The 20425-nt window shown below is 42.0% G+C and overlaps 1 protein-coding gene and 1 long non-coding RNA gene across 2 annotated transcripts; both read right to left on the bottom strand.

The window, feature by feature from the left end:
- Window positions 1-288: 288 nt before the first annotated feature.
- LOC306919295 (uncharacterized protein) lies at window positions 289-7459 on the bottom strand. The gene is made up of 3 exons (XM_079532099.1): window positions 7367-7459; window positions 4727-4956; window positions 289-2852 (listed from the first exon to the last, which is right to left on the bottom strand). Exons 2-3 carry the CDS (start codon window positions 4896-4898, stop codon window positions 2008-2010), a joined length of 1017 nt encoding a protein of 338 aa, XP_079388225.1. The 5' UTR covers window positions 4899-4956; window positions 7367-7459; the 3' UTR covers window positions 289-2007.
- Window positions 7460-13336: 5877 nt separating this feature from the next.
- On the bottom strand, window positions 13337-20181 carry LOC306919448. Its single transcript, XR_013789529.1, has 3 exons — window positions 20078-20181; window positions 17850-18133; window positions 13337-16002 (listed from the first exon to the last, which is right to left on the bottom strand). It is a non-coding gene; the product is annotated as an uncharacterized lncRNA (long non-coding RNA).
- Window positions 20182-20425: the final 244 nt, after the last annotated feature.

Raw genomic sequence — 20425 nt, forward strand, 5'->3', positions numbered from 1 at the left:
GTCTTCTCTTGGGAGCCAGGTCTCTCTCTCTCTCCTTCCATGAGAGCAGCAGCATTTGTTTGCACCATTCAACACCCTACATTACATTTACCACACATCCACTCACTTACACTACTGATCTACTGATTAACACAAGCCACTTAATTGAAAATATATATAACACTCATCTTTTACTTTCTCTAATAACCTAAAACATGAACCTTGGTTGAAAAAAACCCCAAAGTTGTCCTTTAAGGTTTAATATGAGGAGAAAAACAAAAGATCAGGAGAATGGAGGATTGATTGATTGAATAGTTTATTAGACATGAATGTAAAACAGCAACAGAGTTCAGTCAAACTGATTCCAACAAAAATCCACAACAGAAATCACACTTGTGTGAAGTTCTTTCATCATACATCACATTCCATGCTCAGCCAATCAAATCATCACAAATGTCATTCCGTTCAATCACTTTTGGCGTCTTCACTTTTCTGCCCTGACAATTTTATCCTCAATATGTACATCAGCCAATCAAATCATCGCTATGGGCTGATGATCAGCCAATCAAATCATCGTGTTTTTGTTCACACAAAGACAAAGCCCAGTAGGAGGAGCTAGCGCCCCTCAACAAAAATTCAATATCATCAAAAACAACAACAACAAAATATATCATTACAGGAAATAATAAAACACTAAATGTACAGAGTGGGAGAAAGTTGGGAGGGGGCGTGGTCACCTGTTTAAAGGAGAAGTGATCATTTCCTCTCCATTGGGCCTGCTGAAAGGTGGACTTTCAGGCCTGTTTTAAAAGATGTAAGTGATCTGCATTTTTTGAGGTAAGGGGTCAGGGCATTCCACGCCTGGGTGGCCGTGCTGTAGAAGGAGAATTTACCCATATTTGTTTTGAAATATAGGAGCAGTATAATAATCTATAATATTGTCCTTGTCTATCGACCTCCCTACGAACATACAGATGTTTAATTTGATCCTCCCAGTGAGCTCATTTTTCATTCATTCAAGTTTTTTTTATTCTCAAAATTACACTGAGTAATCAATCATTTTCAGTGTCGTCGAGTAGGTGAGTAGGTGTGAGTAGGTGTCTCTTCAGATCACTTGAATTGTTGAAACTCTTGTCACAATGTTTACATTGGAAAGGTTTTTCTCCAGTATGGACATGAAGGTGTGACTTTAGATGACTTGAACTGTTGAAACTCTTGTCACAATGTTTACATTGGAAAGGTTTTTCTGCAGTGTGGACACGAAGGTGTGAATTCAGATTACTTGAAACGTTGAAACTCTTGTCACAATCTTTACAGTGGAAAGGTTTTTCTCCAGTGTGGACACTCTGGTGTGTTTTCAGGGAAGATGATGAGGTCAAATTCTTGTCACAATGTTTACATTGGAATGGTTTTCTCCACTGTGGACACGAAGGTGTCTCTTCAGATCACTTGAATTTTTGAAACTCTTGTCACAATGTTTACATTGGAAAGGTTTTTCTCCAGTGTGGACACGAAGGTGTGACCAAAGGGAACTAGAATGTCTGAAACTTTTGTTACAATGTTTACATTGGAAAGGTTTTTCTCCAGTATGGACACGAAGGTGTGACTTTAGATGACTTGAACTAATGAAACTCTTGTCACAATGTTTACATTGGAAAGGTTTTTCTCCAGTGTGGACATACTGGTGTCTGTTCAGTTCACCTGACGCACTGAAACTCTTGTCACAATGTTTACATTGGAAAGGTTTTTCTCCAGTATGGACACGAAGGTGTGTCTTTAGGGCACTTGAACGACTGAAACTCTTGTCACAATGTTTACATTGGAAAGGTTTTTCTCCAGTATGGATACGCTGGTGTTTCTTCAGGTGAGATGACTCCCTGAAACTCTTGTTACACTGTTTACAGTGGAAAGGTTTTTCTCCAGTGTGGACACGAAGGTGTCTCTTCAGATCACTTGAATCCTTGAAAATCTTGTCACAATGTTTACAGTGGAAAGGTTTTTCTCCAGTGTGGACACAAAGGTGTCGCTTCAGGAGAGATGAGATCTGAAACTCTTGTCACAATGTTTACATCGGAAAGGTTTTTCTCCAGTGTGGACACGAAGGTGTGACCAAAGGGAACTAGAATGACTGAAACTTTTGTTACAATGTTTACATTGGAAAGGTTTTTCTCCAGTATGGACACGAAGATGTGACTTTAGATGACTTGAACTAATGAAACTCTTGTCACAATGTTTACATTGGAAAGGTTTTTCTCCAGTGTGGACATACTGGTGTCTGTTCAGTTCACCTGACGCACTGAAACTCTTGTCACAATGTTTACATTGGAAAGGTTTTTCTCCAGTATGGACACGAAGGTGTGTCTTTAGGGCACTTGGACGACTGAAACTCTTGTCACAATGTTTACATTGGAAAGGCTTTTCTCCAGTGTGGACAAGAAGGTGTTGCTTTAGGTTACCTGACTGACTGAAACTCTTGTCACAATGTTCACAGTTAAAAGGTTTTTCTCCAGTGTGGCCATGCTGGTGCTTCTTCAGGGAACCTGAGTCACTGAAACTCTTGTCACGCCGTTCGTCATCATCGTCTTCACTGGTCTCCTCCCAATCATCACTGTCTTCACTGTCTTCAGTGTCAGATTCAAGTTCAACTAAAATCTCAGAGCAGTGGGAAGATATGTGTTCTTCATCATCATTTTCTTCTTCAACTTTCACTGCTAGTAATGTCAACGTTGACCCAACAGGTTCCTCTGGTTTTTGAAGTGGTTCTTCCTGTTCCTCTTTAATGTGTGGAGGCTCTGGTTCCTCCTGGAGCACACTGGGGCTCCTCTCCTCTTCAGGAGAAACATCCTCTTTACACACAAGCATGTGCAGGATGTCTAGGAGCAGAAACATAACATGATGGTCAACACTGGATTACTAAAATGTAAATCCATTCTTCTTCCATGTTCCATGTACACAATTAATTACCTACCAAGATAAGATTGACTAAACCGTTACCAACTACAGATTATTACTGTTCTGGAAATGCAAGATTTTAGCAACATACTAAAAAAGTAATGTGAAGTAATATATTTAGTTACTTTAACACCAAAATGAATAATGATATGTTATATCAACAAGCATAATACGTCTGTAAATGTGTCTGTGAGTCTGTCTACCTGTGTGTCTGGGTGTCTGTGAGTCTGTCTAACTGTGTGTCTGGGGCAAACGGGGGGGCTGCGCATCAGCGTACCAAAACCTAACCCACGGGGAAGACCGTTGACTGGCCTAAGTAGCCTACCTGCTGCGCTGCTATAATATTATGTTATCAACATAATGTCATATCGTTGACCTAAATGGCGTTATATCAACAAGGATAGTAGGATTATCTTTCTTGTCTTTATTGTCTTTTTTCAGAAATTACTTTGGTCATGTGGAAAACTTTGGTTAAAAATGCAGAGTGACCCATTACTTGACATGGGTTACATTGTGTTCTGATCAGTTCAATGTTTTGACATCAAATAATAATCCCGTACCATGTGGTGTTTCATTAGCTCAAGCGTGACAAAATAGGCTACAGCTTGTTGTTGTTCCGCTGCTGCTGCTCTGAACACACGTGAACTGTAAATATACAAAGGATTCGACAGTGAAGTCACTGTTATGCTACGCAACACGGAAGTAACGTGGACTCGAAGCAGTTTATAAACCACAGTCAGTGACGCGTGGATGACGAATCCTTGGTATTTACATTCAAGCTCACTGGAGCACACCCATCACTCCTGCCCCCCATACCCCTCCACCCCTGAGCCAGGGGAAGAACCCCACACCCATCACTCCTGCCCCCCATACCCCTCCACCCCATGAGCCAGGGGGAGCACCCCACACCCATCACTCCTGCCCCCCATACCCCTCCACCCCATGAGGCAGGGGGAGCACCCCACACCCATCACTCCCGCCCCCCATACCCCTCCACCCCATGAGCCAGGGGGAGCACCCCACACCCATCACTCCTGCCCCCCATACCCCTCCACCCCCTGACTACCATCAGCTATGCAAGCAGGTGTGTAACTGATGACAATTAGGAGAATGGAAACAGGTGCTCCCAATCTGATTAGCCGGAGGACGCAAATCTACACCATCTGTACTTAAACACTCTATACTTAGTGAACTATCCCTCAACCACACAACACACAGACAGAGATACCAAGTCAAACTGAATTTGTACTATTTATACTAGGGATGTGCCGATGAGACATTTTGGACGATATCGATATCCGATGTAATGAATTGCCGTTATGGCCGATAACCGATATTACCGATGTCGATATGATCTCATTCTGTATTGAAAAATTATAATTATTTTGTCCATTCTGAAAAATAACAGGGTGTCTGCACTGCAGGCTTAGTATAGGCAAATCAGTTTTAACTTAAATACCGTTATATTTAATATTGTGAGCTTGTAGATCTGATCAAGCTGTTACTTTGGGCTTGTTTATTTGTAAAGACGGACCGATTAATTAATCGGTCTGATTGATTAATCAAACTGATGCAGATTAATCTAAAAATAACTAAAATCGGCCGATACCGATGTGTTTGCAGATTAATCTCCCATCACTAATTTATACTACAATGTTTTGGCTTGCAGCCAGCCCACATTGTTTCTTCAGGAACAATATTTTCTAGTTTTCCATTGTTGTCCAGTGAAAATAAGACATGTGGCAGCCCCACAGAACAGAACATATTAAAGAAAGGAAGAGAACATGAAACTTACTGAGGTGTGGCTGGTCTTCAGCTTCCTGTTTAATAGAAACGTCTTCAGCTTCCTGTTTAATAGAAACGTCTTCAGCTTCCTGTTTAATAGAAACGTCTTCAGCTTCCTGTTTAATATAAACGTCTCTGGCTGAGTCTGGAGAGTTCATCTTCATCTGGGAGTGATGCATCATGGGTATTGTAGTTCTTATGATTCTGGAGAGTTCGTCTTCACCTGCAGTGGACTCCGGTCTGAAATCAAGAGAATAAGGAAGGACTTTAATAACTGGAGACCTATAGTCCGACAGCCAGGGGTGGGGAGTTGGACATTTGTTATATTGGTTTTTTTTATTGGCCTAAAATATTGCCTATAACTTACATAAATGAATGAATCCACATACGTTTTTATATGTGACCATAAAACCATGTCAACATTTCATTATGCTTTAAGTAGCATGTGATGTGTCAAACTAGGGGGTTGTCATGATTCTGAATCCATTCCAAGCATTAGTTGGCTTTCATATACTTTTAATATATATACGCTATATTTGTTTTTTTTGTTTTGAATATGTTCTAGGTGTTAATTTAAACCAATTCATACATTAATCAAGAACACTTTAACAAGATACAATACAATGTAGATCGGGTGATTTTTTATTTTTATTTTTTTTAATTTTTTTTTTTAGAGATTGGTAATCTGTTAAATCGGTTTATTGAAAATAGCTGATCTGCAAGCTCACTACTAGGTTGTAGATGGATTACAATACAATTATACTAATAGTGATATATAAATAAAATCATGACATGACCAGCTAGACACCCAATTAAAATAGAAACCTCATGGATTATATAAATGTGTATGTGGCTTAATTAAATGACGAGTGATTGGCTGTTATGCATCCACGGTTCTGTGCGCCGTCAGTGCACATTTGCTTGATACTTGATTGTTTTGATAGAACGTTCAGTCAATAAAATCCTTCCTTCTATAACTAAAAAAACATCGCATGGATGCACCTGGGACGTATCCTCAGTGATCTATCCTGAGGTCAACGGGGTTTCGGGTCTCTCAACATCATACCCCTCACTCAGGCGACCCAGCCGGGAGTGATCAAGTCCCGACTTACGTCCCAGTAGCTACCCTCAATCAGTCCCACAAGGGCAAAACCAGGGGCCCACAATCCGTTGGAACTACTCCAGAACTACTCTGCCAGGGCAGGGAGGTACACTTCTGGCGCATGGAGGGACTAGGCTCTGTGGGTTGTCTCCTGTCCGGGCCCCTCCTACGTCTCACCAGGTCCACTCCTGCTCTCACCAGGAGTAGAGCGAGGACCTGTGCGTTGCAACAGAGTCCTAGCACCAGACAGTTCATTCAGGAGTGGTGGGCAATGGTTCCGCAGGGACATGGTGCTGCGGTTCCGCTTGCTGCTTGCATGGCCCTCCCAAAGGCCTCACCGAGGGCTGTTGGGCTTCCTCCTCACGGAGGACACAGGCTGGGGCGCTAACCCATACTGCTCACCCGGGTGCCGTCTACATTCCGGCTGCCACCCGTCTCTCCGGTGGTCACCAGACTATATCTGGTTGTCACATAGTCTATTCCTATGAGTCACTATAAATAGAAGAACTATAACTAAAAAAACATCGCATGGATGCACCTGGGACGTATCCTCAGTGATGTATCCTGAGGTCAATGGGGTTTTCGGGTCTCTCAACATCATACCCCTCACTCAGGCGACCCAGCTGGGAGTGATCAAGTCCCGACTTATGTCCCAGTAGCTACCCTCAATCAGTCCCACAAGGGCAAAACCAGGGGCACACAATCCGTTGGAACTACTCCAGAACTACTCTGCCAGGGCTGGGAGGTACACTTCTGGCGCATGGAGGGACTAGGCTCTGTGGGTTGTCTCCTGTCCGGGCCCCTCCTACGTCTCACCAGGTCCACTCCTGCTCTCACCAGGAGTAGAGCGAGGACCTGTGCGTTGCACCAGAGTCCCAGCACCAGACAGTTAATTCAAGAGTGGTGGGCAATGGTTCCGCAGGGACATGGTGCTGCGGTTCCGCTTGCTGGTTGCATGGCCCTCCCAAAGGCCTCACCGAGGGCTGTTGGGCTTCCTCCTCACGGAGGACACAGGCTGGGGCGCTAACCCATACTGCTCACCCGGGTGCCGTCTACATTCCGGCTGCCACCCATCTCTCCGGTGGTCTAAAGTCCTTTGAAGTATGTACTGAGCAAATCTGCGCCATTCTAAGTGAATAAAGTAGTATGTAATGCCATGGAAAGTCACTGTTTACAAGCTCGTCATGTCACACAACAGGGCTCCCAAATGACAAATGTTAACTCCCTCCCCCCACATTCTGCTGGACCCTCTTGTAAACAAGTGTAAGGCTATATTATGGTGTCGTCCACAGTTAACAGTTTTTGCATTGAGTTACTGTGCTTGAAATGTACCCATTCTGCATACAGTTAATAAACACTTCAATCAATCAAAAGCATCTCGGTAGCTTAATGCTAGCTGACCACACGTCCAGTCCCTTGTTAGCTAGCCTCTAGCTAACGTAGCATTTCCAAACCACTCCATATTCGGTCAGAATGTTAATCTGAACACAAACAAGACATCATAACAATGTGTTCAACCATTCAGGAGCATCAATACTCATTTTGTACCTGAAAAGTGTAGATTTCAATGAAGCTTCTGGAACAACGTCTCTTAGAGCTGAATTCCAAAGCCACTCGGTCAGTCCAGCATGGCGGTGTGACGTCACGGTGACATTGGTGACCTGCTGAAATGTGTGACAATCGTTTCTAGACGTCACGTGACGTCAGTGTCCGAACGTAAATCACTGCGGTTTGTTTATCAGCAGAGTTCAACCTAGCGGTATTTAGGCAGGCTCGTATTTAAAGATCACCATGTGAGTTATTTGTTATGTCAAGTCCACAAGACGGTCACATATTTCGTCAGGTCACCAAGTTCACCGTAACACCAGTGTCGAGTCAGCTAGGATAAGACTTCCGTTGGCTGATCGATTCTTCAGAATAAGAGTACCCGCTAAAGTAAACAAAAACCATTAATTTGATGACGTATAAATGCATTTCATTTACAACATTGATTGATTGTAAACTGAATTCACATGATGTAGAATGGCTACATATTCTACATACTGCTACGAGGATAAAACCATAAAAGCACTAAGACTTGTTTGCATCATGGTCCTCCATTTTCAATTAATCAGAAAACAATGTAGCCTACATGTGAATTAATGATCTTTTGTCCCTGGATTAGTTTTTCATCAATAACTTGAAGACATGTTTCAGGGTTGAGCTGCTTAACGACGACAATGTTTTCAAAACAAACGTTTTACTTTTCTTTGTATATTAATTAAAGTGTCAACAAACAGTGCACATGCGCAGTACAGCGCTCCTGCTGCTGGAAGCGTGCACGGTGCACGTACCATAGACGGCCACTAGGGGGAGCCATGGTACAGTGTAATACAGTGTAATACTGTGATCTCATCAAAGTCTAACTAAACTAAATCATTTTAAAATGTAAACTTATAGAAACCATTTATGAATCAAATCTAACAGTTCAAAATATCTTCCAGCATGAAATGGAAAATGGAAAGTAAAACATTTACATCTGATAAGGGTCCATTTGGTTACCAACTCCCCATTATTTAGCTGGGGACCACCTGGAAGAACAAACATTGTAGACAAAAGTGAGGACCCATACCTATTGTGATTGGCCAGAATGAGATGATGTATGATGACATTTGATGACAAGATTGCCCCTCACTTCACACGGGTGTGATTTTCTTTCATTCTAATGATCAAAAAGGTGAATGTACTCTTGAATAAATGATTGATTAATTGTCTAATAATATTTTTATTTAGGAGTTGATTTACTAAACAGTGTAATGAAGTTACAGCACTGCTTTGCCCGTTAGAGTAAGCATGTTTATTTGTACATTTCAACAAGGAAGGCAGTGTGCTTTACACACACAACATTAAGAGCAATGTAAAGGGTGATGCATTCACAATAAAGGGACATTTGAATACAATCAAAACTATTGGTTTAGAATAGAAAAATAAGAATAAAATAAAAAGCAAACTGAATACAGACCCATACACCTTTTAAAATAAAAATACATATAAGCTGTTTATATTCGGACATGGGCTAACATTTCAATAACTGTGAATCCCTATAGTATTTTGAATAAAATTCACTGTTTTCCAAAATGTCAGTTTGTCACCTCCCTCTTCAAATTCAATAAATCCCGTGATCTTTTGTGGCCAGATGTAATTTCCTGGGGTCTAGGACTATAAAAACAATAATTAAGAAATCGCCGTGCGATTTGGTAAAACAAATACATTTACCCTCTTGTTCGAATGCCCCCGCACCCTGCCAAAAATAGCTAAAAGTGTTTTTCCACGTAATTTGTGCCATGGAGCCCTGTATTAGATGCCAAAAGTAACTTCATTAATAATAAAGCTGAGGAAAACAAAAACAATCCTCGAGAGCTCTGGAAGCTACTCAACAACCAATTAGGCTATAGTCAGAAACTGAAAACCAGGTTTTCAAACATAAACATTAAAGCGAACAACACTCTCATCACTGACAAGCTTGATGTGGCCAACTACTTGAACATCTTCTTTACAAACATATCAACAACGCTGGTTAACAATCTGCCCTCCCACTCTGGGCTCTTTGGTGTAGAGCACATTAAAACCTTCTACAGAAACCTAGGTGTTTGTAAAGACGATTTTAAATTAGTTATGGTAACAACTGATGAGGTACTTAAGAAACTGAGTGCCCTCCAACCCCACAAGGCCACTGGCCATGACAATATTCCCTCCAAATTTCTCAGAGACTCAGCCATCTCTATAGCTCCAATCATCACCCACATAGTAAACCTCTCCATCAAACAGGGACAGGTCCCCCTAGATTTCAAACTGGCCAAAGTAACCCCCCTGCACAAGAAAGGGAGTAAATTAGACCCCGGCAACTACCGCCCTATTTCTATTCTAAGCTCCATCTCGAAAGTGATGGAAAAAATAGTCTATGAACAGGTTGAAAAGTATCTTGCCACTAATAAATTATTGTACGAGTTCCAATCTGGCTTCAGAACATCCCACTCCACTGACACATGCCTTCTCTATTTGAGCGACCACATCAAACAAGAGGTGGACGCTGGCAAATACTGCGGCATGGTCATGCTGGACCTCCAAAAGGCTTTTGACACAGTGAACCACTCCATACTGGTTAACAAGCTAAAAGCAATTGGTTTCGATAGCACATCAGTGAGCTGGATGCAATCCTACCTGGAGGGGAGAGCACAGATGGTGGAAGTGAACGGAACACTGTCCCCCCCCCTCCCAGTGAGCTGTGGCGTTCCACAAGGAAGCATACTAGGGCCTCTACTGTTCCTAATATATGTTAACGACATGACTTCAGCTTGTGACTGCAACTTGTTCCTGTTCGCAGATGACTCGGCACTGCTGGTCTCGGACAGGGACAAACTGCAGGTTGAAAATGCCCTCAGCTCTGAACTCGGTAGAATCTGCACCTGGCTCGCTGATAACAAACTATCTTTACACCTGGGAAAAACTGAATCCATTCTCTTTGGATCTAATAGTAATCTCAGCAAGGCAAATGGCTTCTTGGTTAGAGTGGGTGACAATGTTATCACACGTAAAGATGAAATTACCTACCTAGGTTCCAAAAAAGTCAACCAAAGAACAAGATTCCTTTACAGGATCTCCTCACTGGTCGACAAAAACACCTTGAAGACCTTAACAGGAGCCCTTGTACAAGGCTTCTTTGACTATGCATGCACCTCCTGGTACCACAGCACCTCAAAGGCCCTTAAAACTAGGCTCCAGACCTCCCAAAACAAACTGGTCAGGCTCCTACTTGGCCTCACCCCCCGAACCCACCTCACCCCTGCCCACTTTGACAGACTGGCATGGCTTAGGGTCGGCGACAGAGTACAGCATCTTGCAATGGGTCTGGTCCACAAGATTCGATACTCCACCAAGATACCCATGTACCTGTGTAGATACTTCCTTAATGTTAACGAAGTCCACACCCACAACACCAGAGGGAGTGCAACGAATCATGTTCAACCCAGATTCGGCACAAACAAGGGACTAAATTATTTTCGCTCCTATGCCACCAAAATGTGGAACGCCCTACCAACAGTCATTAAGACATGCGAATCCCTTGACTCCTTCAAAACCGCTCTCAAAGGGCACCTACGGATGGCTGCAATTCGAAACTGGCCCCCGTAAAATCTGAATCCCCCCCCACCGCCCCCCCTTTTTTCCCCTCACTGTATATGTTTCTTTTCCCTTTTTACCTCCATTATGATGAATTCCTGTACTGTTCTTTGTCTATATAGAAGTGTCTATTTGTATGTCTCTAAATGTTTTGATGAATTGAACATGGTGGACCCTGTTGTAAACAAGTGTAATGCTTAATTGGGTCGTCCACTCACAGTTAACAGCCTTTGTATTGAGTTTGTGCTTGAAATGTACTGTAATTCTGCAAACTGTTAATACAATTTTCAATCAATCAATCAATTGTTAAAATGTTTCAAAGATATTCCACATTTGCACTTTATACACTCAAGATTATTTTTTTAAATAGCCGGCTTATGTGCCTAATAGGCACATAATATAAATAACCAAAAATATATGTGCATATTGTTTTGAGGCTTGTTTGCACTTTGCATGGACATGGTTGCTTATTTCTCTCACAAAGTCAAAGAACTGGCAACCTTCACTGCGGGTGCATTTTCGCAAGAATAATAACAAACCACTTTTTGCTAGCCTTTTTCGAGTGGATGACTAAACAACACGACATGAAGCCATGTGTTCTTTCTTGTACAACGTGAAGTCTGCTTCTCATTTTTCTTGAACCAGTAAACGGTTGGACATTAGATTTGTTTTGGAAGAAAGTATTCACTCTTCAGGAATTAGACAGAGCCGCTGCAGCCGCATCGATGCTGTCTGCGTTACGGTTGAAAATGGTCATGTAGCTTTTTATAGCAAAGCAAACTAAATATATATAAATTAGCATAAACAAACGTGTTTTTCCTCAATTGTTTCGTCATTCCCACACCATGAAGAAAGTCTGTGATTGATATTGAAGGGAGATATAATGCATTTTATAATAAAACAAAACGTAGCCTACGTTTCATATTCATGTGCGACTCAATAATTTCAGAGAACATGTTTCACTGTAACGTTGTAACCACGTGTCATCATCATGCTTTTAATTAGTGGATATTGTTACATTATGTTTTACTGTAGTTCAACTGTATGGTAAGCAATCCCCAGCAAAATGATTACATGAAGAGAATGTACAACACGTTATGCAATATGCCATTTCTGCCAAATGAAATCGTTCAAATGAACACTAGATGGAATTTGGGGTGCAACCTTTTTTCATTCTTTACATATAGTCAATGAGCAGCAAGCAGGTGTACATCATGTAAACGTTTTATTAGATAACTTCATTATAGCTGTTTTCCAAGTTTTGAAATGATGACATGAAGGCTTGGAAAAGGGAATGTTCTTATTTATAAGGTGAACACAACTCTTCCCTCCGATGCAGCAGTTCCTCTCACGTTTGGCTGAAAACGACATCCGTATTGTCTGTCCTCCAGTCCTGACTCCTGTAAATGAAAACAATATGGCCATCATCATCTATCCGACGTGAAGCCTGATTTATACATGTTGCATGCATGACGTTGGTGCACCGAAAATAACAGACCTACAAGCTCACAAAGTGTCGAATCCGCGATGCGCTGTGAGCTTGTAGACCTTCTATTTTCGGGACCCAACATAACGATAGGATAGAACATGGCTGTGTCTATGAACTGGAATCTTGAAACAAGTCTACGTACTACGACACTGAACAGTCTGAACTATACACATACATAGCCTAGCTACTACCCTAACTTTATAAAACTCTCACATTAAAGCAATCGATTGCTAGATTATGCAAGTTTACATCATGTTTACACTTTGCAGAAATGCCTAGCCATGGTTTACATGACGCTCTTATGACAATCATGTTTCAGGGCTACAGAAATACTTACTTGATCAAGTAAAAAATATCCAGGGCCAGGCTGCCCTGCATGCTCGTTTCATCTGCGCTGGGGTTGATCTTCTGTGTATTCCGGTTCAAATAAATATTGTCCATGGAGTGCTATCAGTATCACTCTGCAATGCAGACGCCATGATAATACACAAACAAACAATCTGAGGAATGCATCGGTGGGGGTGGCCTGGGGTTGTAGGTGGAACGGAGTAAAGACTAGGGACACCCCTCTGGGCTGTCTTCAGGTGTAGGTGTAGCCGTGTGTAGGTGACGCGCATACTCTAAGGTGACGCGAGGTTAGACTGTTGTAGTCCGGAGGGGAGGGGCCATGAGCATTCTGACGTAGATAAAATGAATTCCTGACCAGGATATCTGAAAACAGGGATTGCGCACACAAAAACCCAGGAAAAGTGTTTCTAGTGTCCTAAACATCATTAAAATAAGATCAGGTTGTGTCAGGGGTGAAGTGACCCTTTAAGGTTTAACATGAGGAGAAAAACCAAAGATCAGGAGAATGGAGGCCTCTATTGACAGGATTGATTGAATAGTTTATTAGACATGAATGTAAAACAGCAACAGAGTTCAGTCAAACACTGATTCAAACACAAATCCACAACAAAAATCACACTTGTGTGAAGTGAGCGGCGCTCTTATCACATTCACATCACATTCCATGCTCAGCCAATGAAATCATCACAAATGTCATTCGGCCAATCACTTTAAGCGTCTTCACTTTTCTGCCCTCACTAGTTTTATCCTCAATATGTACATCAGCCAATCAAATCATTGCTATGAGGTGATGATCAGCCAATCAAATCATCGCTATGGGTGATGATCAGCTAATCAAATCATCGTGTTTGTGTTCACACAAAGACAAAGATCAATATCATCAAAAACAACAACAACAAAATATATCATTACAGGAAATAAAAAAACACTAAATGTACAGAGTGGGAGAAAGTTAGGAGGGGGCGTGGTCACCTGTTTAAAAGAGAAGTGATAATTTCCTCTCCATTGGGCCTGCTGAAAGGTGGACTTTCAGGCCTGTTTTAAAATATGTAAGTGATCTGCATTTTTTGAGGGAAGGGGTCAGGGCATTCCACGCCTGGTTGGCCATGCTGTAGAAGGAGAATTTACCCATATTTGTTTTGAAATATAGGAGCAGTATAATAATCCATAATATTGTCCTTGTCTATCGACCTCCCTACAAATATACAGCTGTTTAATTTGATCCTCCCAGTGAGCTCATTTTTCATTCATTCAAGTTTTGTTTATTCTCAAAGTTACACTGAGTAATCAAACTCATTTTCAGTGTCGTCGAGTAATACAATATCATATAGAAAAAACATCACAATACATCAGAAGAACAGGAAAAGAAAAACAAAAGATATACATGTGAATTACATAGGTTTACAAATAAAAAGATAAGACAAATTTCAAAACGATCTAAAAACAATTACATATTGTGGGAGTCTGTGTGCTCACCAAGGTTTTACCATAGCTATCACCCGTAATACATCAAATCAATGCGTGATAAACAGAGACTAGGGATTTAAGAGTGGATGCTGCTGCATGTCTAAAGATTATGTCTCCATAATCCAAGACAGACAGGAACACATAGTTGAAACTTTCTTTTTTTTACCCCATGGTGTGAATGCAATGGTGTCTTAACAAGTAACCTGAGTTATTTAAACTTTGGTCACACCGTTTGAAGTGGACATATTTTTTATTGTCCTGTGAGAACTGTGGACACGAAGGTGTGACTTCAGATTACTTGAACTGTTGAAACTCTTGTCACAATGTTTGCATTGGAAAGGTTTTTCTCCAATGTGGACACTCTGGTGTGTTTTCAGGGAAGATGATGCGGTAAAACTTTTGTCACAATGTTTACATTGGAAAGGTTTTTCTCCAGTGTGGACATGCTGGTGTGTCTTCAGGAGAGATGAGTCTCTGAATCTCTTGTCACAATGTTTACATTGGAAAGGTTTTTCTCCACTGTGGACACGAAGGTGTCGCTTCAGGAGAGATGAGTCTCTGAAACTCTTGTCACAATGTTTACATTGGAAAGGTTTTTCTCCAGTGTGGACATGAAGGTGTCTCTTCAGATTACTTGAACAGTTGAAACTCTTGTCACAATGTTTACATTGGAAAGGTTTTTCTCCAGTGTGGACATAATGGTGTGTCCTCAGGTGACCTGATCCACTAAAACTCTTGTCACAATGTTTACATTGGAAAGGTTTTTCTCCAGTGTGCACACGAAGGTGTCGCTTCAGGAGAGATGAGTCAAAGAAACGCTTGTCACAATGTTTACATTGGAAAGGTTTTTCTCCAGTGTGGACACGAAGGTGTTGCTTCAGGTGAGATGACAACTTGAAACTCTTGTCACAATGTTTACATTGGAAAGGTTTTTCTCCATTATGGATACGCTGGTGTTTCTTCAGGTAAGATGACAACTTGAAACTCTTGTTACAATGTTTACATTTGAAAGGTTTTTCTCCAGTGTGGACATACTGGTGGCTGTTCAGGCCAACTGACCAACTGAAACTCTTGTCACAATGTTTACATTGGAAAGGTTTTTCTACAGTGTGGACATACTGGTGTCTGTTCAGGTCATGTGACCGTTTGAAACTCTTGTCACAATGTTGACAGTGGAAAGGTTTTTCTCCAGTGTGGACATACTGGTGGCTGTTCAGGCCAAATGACCAACTGAAACTCTTGTCACAATGTTTACATTGGAAAGGTTTTTCTCTAGTATGGACACAAAGGTGTTGCTTTAGGTTACCTGACTGACTGAAACTCTTGTCACAATGTTCACAGTTAAAAGGTTTTTCTCCAGTGTGGCCATGCTGGTGCTTCTTCAGGGAACCTGAGTCACTGAAACTCTTGTCACGCCGTTCGTCATCATCGTCTTCACTGGTCTCCTCCCAATCATCACTGTCTTCACTGTCTTCAGTGTCAGATTCAAGTTCAACTTCAACCTCAGAGCAGTGGGAAGATATGTGTTCTTCATCATCATTTTCTTCTTCAACTTTCACTGCTAGTAATGTCAACGTTGACCCAACAGGTTCCTCTGGTTTTTGAAGTAGTTCTTCCTGTTCCTCTTTAATGTGAGGAGGCTCTGGTTCCTCCTGGAGCACACTGGGGCTCCTCTCCTCTTCAGGAGAAACCTCCTCTTTACACACAACCATGTGCAGGATGTCTAGGAGCAGAAACATAACATGATGGTCAACACTGGATTATTAAAATGTAAATCCATTCTTCTTCCATGTTCCATGTACACAATTAATTATTACCTACCAAGATAAGATTGACTAAACCGTTACCAACTACAGATTATTACTGTTCTGGAAATGCAAGATTTTAGCAACATACTGTGAAGTAATATATTTAGTTACTTTAACACCAAAATGAATAATGATATGTTATATCAACAAGCATAATACGTCTGTAAATGTGTCTGTGAGTCTGTCTACCTGTGTGTCTGGGTGTCTGTGAGTCTGTCTAACTGTGTGTCTGGGGCAAACGGGGGGGCTGCGCATCAGCGTACCAAAACCTAACCCACGGGGAAGATCGTTGACTGGCCTAAGTAGCCTACCTGCTGCGCTGCTATAATATTATGTTATCAACATGTCATATCGTTGACCTAAATGGCGTTATATCAACAAGGATAGTAGGATTATCTTTCTTGTCTTTATTGTCTTTTTTCATGTGGAAAACTTTGGTTAAAAATGCAGAGTGACCCATTACTTGACATGGGTTACATTGTGTTCTGATCAGTTCAATGTTTTGACATCAAATAATAATCCTGTACCATGTGGTGTTTCATTAGCTCAAACGTGACAAAATAGGCTACAGCTTGTTGTTGTTCCGCTGCTGCTGCTCTGAACACACGTGAACTGTAAATATACAAAGGATTCGACAGTGACGTCACTGTTATGCTACGCTACACGGAAGTAACGTGGACTCGAAGCAGTTTATAAACCACAGTCAGTGACGCGTGGATGACGAATCCTTGGTATTTACATTCAAGCTCACTGGAGCACACCCATCACTCCTGCCCCCCATACCCCTCCACCCCTGAGCCAGGGGAAGAACCCCACACCCATCACTCCTGCCCCCCATACCCCTCCACCCCATGAGCCAGGGGGAGCACCCCACACCCATCACTCCTGCCCCCCATACCCCTCCACCCAATGAGCCAGGGGGAGCACCCCACACCCATCACTCCCGCCCCCCATACCCCTCCACCCCATGAGCCAGGGGGAGCACCCCACACCCATCACTCCTGCCCCCCATACCCCTCCACCCCCTGACTACCATCAGCTATGCAAGCAGGTGTGTAACTGATGACAATTAGGAGAATGGAAACAGGTGCTCCCAATCTGATTAGCCGGAGGACGCAAATCTACACCATCTGTACTTAAACACTCTATACTTAGTGAACTATCCCTCAACCACACAACACACGGACAGAGATACCAAGTCAAACTGAATTTGTACTATTTATACTAGGGATGTGCCGATGAGACATTTTGGACGATATCGATATCCGATGTAATGAATTGCCGTTATGGCCGATAACCGATATTACCGATGTCGATATGATCTCATTCTGTATTGAAAAATTATAATTATTTTGTCCATTCTGAAAAATAACAGGGTGTCTGCACTGCAGGCTTAGTATAGGCAAATCAGTTTTAACTTAAATACCGTTATATTTAATATTGTGAGCTTGTAGATCTGATCAAGCTGTTACTTTGGGCTTGTTTATTTGTAAAGACGGACCGATTAATTAATCGGTCTGATTGATTAATCAAACTGATGCAGATTAATCTAAAAATAACTCAAATCGGCCGATACCGATGTGTTTGCAGATTAATCTCCCATCACTAATTTATACTACAATGTTTTGGCTTGCAGCCAGCCCACATTGTTTCTTCAGGAACAATATTTTCTAGTTTTCCATTGTTGTCCAGTGAAAATAAGACATGTGGCAGCCCCACAGAACAGAACATATTAAAGAAAGGAAGAGAACATGAAACTTACTGAGGTGTGGCTGGTCTTCAGCTTCCTGTTTAATAGAAACGTCTTCAGCTTCCTGTTTAATAGAAACGTCTTCAGCTTCCTGTTTAATAGAAACGTCTTCAGCTTCCTGTTTAATAGAAACGTCTTCAGCTTCCTGTTTAATAGAAACGTCTTCATCTTCCTGTTTAATAGAAACGTCTCTGGCTGAGTCTGGAGAGTTCATCTTCACCTGGGAGTGATGCATCATGGGTATTGTAGTTCTTATGAGTCTGGAGAGTTCGTCTTCACCTGCAGTGGACTCCGGTCTGAAATCAAGAGAATAAGGAAGGACTTTAATAACTGGAGACCTATAGTCCGGCAGCCAGGGGTGGGGAGTGGGACATTTGTTATATTGTTTTTTTTGTATTGGCCTAAAATATTGCCTATAACTTACATAAATGATTGAATCCACATACGTTTTTATATGTGACCATACAACTGTCAACATTTCATTATGCTTTAAGTAGCATGTGATGTGTCAAACTAGGGGGTTGTCATGATTCTGAATCCATTCCAAGCATTAGTTGGCTTTCATATACTTTTAATATATATATATGCGATATTTGTTTTTTGTTTTGAATATGTTCTAGGTGTTAATTTAAACCAATTCATACATTAATCAAGAACACTTTAACAAGATACAATACAATGTAGATCGGGTGATTTTTTGTTTTTGTTTTTAGAGATTGGTAATCTGTTAAATCGGTTTATTGAAAATAGCTGATCTGCAAGCTCACTACTAGGTTGTAGATGGATTACAATACAATTATACTAATAGTGATATATAAAAAAAATCATGACATGACCAGCTAGACACCCAATTAAAATAGAAACCTCATGGATTATATAAATGTGTATGTGGTTTAATTAAATGACGAGTGATTGGCTGTTATGCATCCACGGTTCTGTGCGCCGTCAGTGCACATTTGCTTGATACTTGATTGTTTTGATAGAACGTTCAGTCAATAAAATCCTTCCTTCTATAACTAAAAAAACATCGCATGGATGCACCTGGGACGTATCCTCAGTGATCTATCCTGAGGTCAACGGGGTTCCGGGTCTCTCAACATCATACCCCTCACTCAGGCGACCCAGCCGGGAGTGATCAAGTCCCGACTTACGTCCCAGTAGCTACCCTCAATCAGTCCCACAAGGGCAAAACCAGGGGCCCACAATCCGTTGGAACTACTCCAGAACTACTCTGCCAGGGCTGGGAGGTACACTTCTGGCGCATGGAGGGACTAGGCTCTGTGGGTTGTCTCCTGTCCGGGCCCCTCCTACGTCTCACCAGGTCCACTCCTGCGCTCACCAGGAGTAGAGCGAGGACCTGTGCGTTGCACCAGAGTCCCAGCACCAGACAGTTCATTCAGGAGTGGTGGGCAATGGTTCCGCAGGGACATGGTGCTGCGGTTCCGCTTGCTGCTTGCATGGCCCTCCCAAAGGCCTCACCGAGGGCTGTTGGGCTTCCTCCTCACGGAGGACACAGGCTGGGGCGCTAACCCATACTGCTCACCCAGGTGCCGTCTACATTCCGGCTGCCACCCGTCTCTCCGGTGGTCACCAGACTATACCTGGTTGTCACATAGTCTATTCCTATGAGTCACTATAAATAGAAGAACTATAACTAAAAAAACATTGCATGGATGCACCTGGGACGTATCCTCAGTGATTTATCCTGAGGTCAATGGGGTTTCGGGTCTCTCAACATCATACCCCTCACTCAGGCGGGTGCCGTCTACATTCCGGCTGCCACCCATCTCTCTGGTGGTCTAAAGTCCTTTGAAGTATGAACTGAGCAAATCTGCACCATTCTAAGTGAATAAAGTAGTATGTAATGACATGGAAAGTCAATATTTACAAGCTTGTCATGTCACAAATGTTAACTTCCTCCCCCCACATTCTGCTGGACCCTCTTGTAAACAAGTGTAAGGCTATATTATGGTGTCGTCCACAGTTAACAGTTTTTGCATTGAGTTACTGTGCTTGAAATGTACCCATTCTGCATACAGTTAATAAACACTTCAATCAATCAAAAGCATCTCAGTAGCTTAATGCTAGCTGACCACACGTCCAGTCCCTTGTTAGCTAGCCTCTAGCTAACGTAGCATTTCCAAACCACTCCATATTCGGTCAGAATGTTAATCTGAACACAAACAAGATATCATAACAATGTGTTCAACCATTCAGGAGCATCAATACTCAATTTGTACCTGAAAAGTGTAGATTTCAATGAAGCTTCTGGAACACCGTCTCTTAGAGCTGAATTCCAAAGCCACTCGGTCAGTCCAGCATGGCGGTGTGACGTCACGGTGACATTGGTGACCTGCTGAAATGTGTGACCATCGTCTCTAGACGTCACGTGACGTCAGTGTCCGAACGTAAATCACTGCGGTTTGTTTATCAGCAAAGTTCAACCTATCGGTATTTAGGCAGGCTCGTATTTAAAGATCACCATGTGAGTTATTTGTTATGTCGTCCACAAGACGGTCACATATTTCGTCAGGTCACCAAGTTCACCGTAACACCTCTCTCTGCGGGAGGGACAAATCACCAGTGTC

The sequence above is a fragment of the Electrona antarctica genome (assembly GCF_951216825.1).
Source record: "Electrona antarctica genome assembly, contig: scaffold_25, whole genome shotgun sequence".
NCBI classification, from domain to species: domain Eukaryota; kingdom Metazoa; phylum Chordata; class Actinopteri; order Myctophiformes; family Myctophidae; genus Electrona; species Electrona antarctica.

Bases quoted from the DNA above. Each gene is read 5' to 3' on its own strand.
- LOC306919295 (XM_079532099.1), bottom strand. From the start codon at position 4,898: ATGATGCATCACTCCCAGATGAAGATGAACTCTCCAGACTCAGCCAGA. The intron at 2,853-4,726 runs GTAAGTTTCATG...TTCTGCTCCTAG, and splicing joins TGAAGACCAGCCACACCTCA to ACATCCTGCACATGCTTGTG.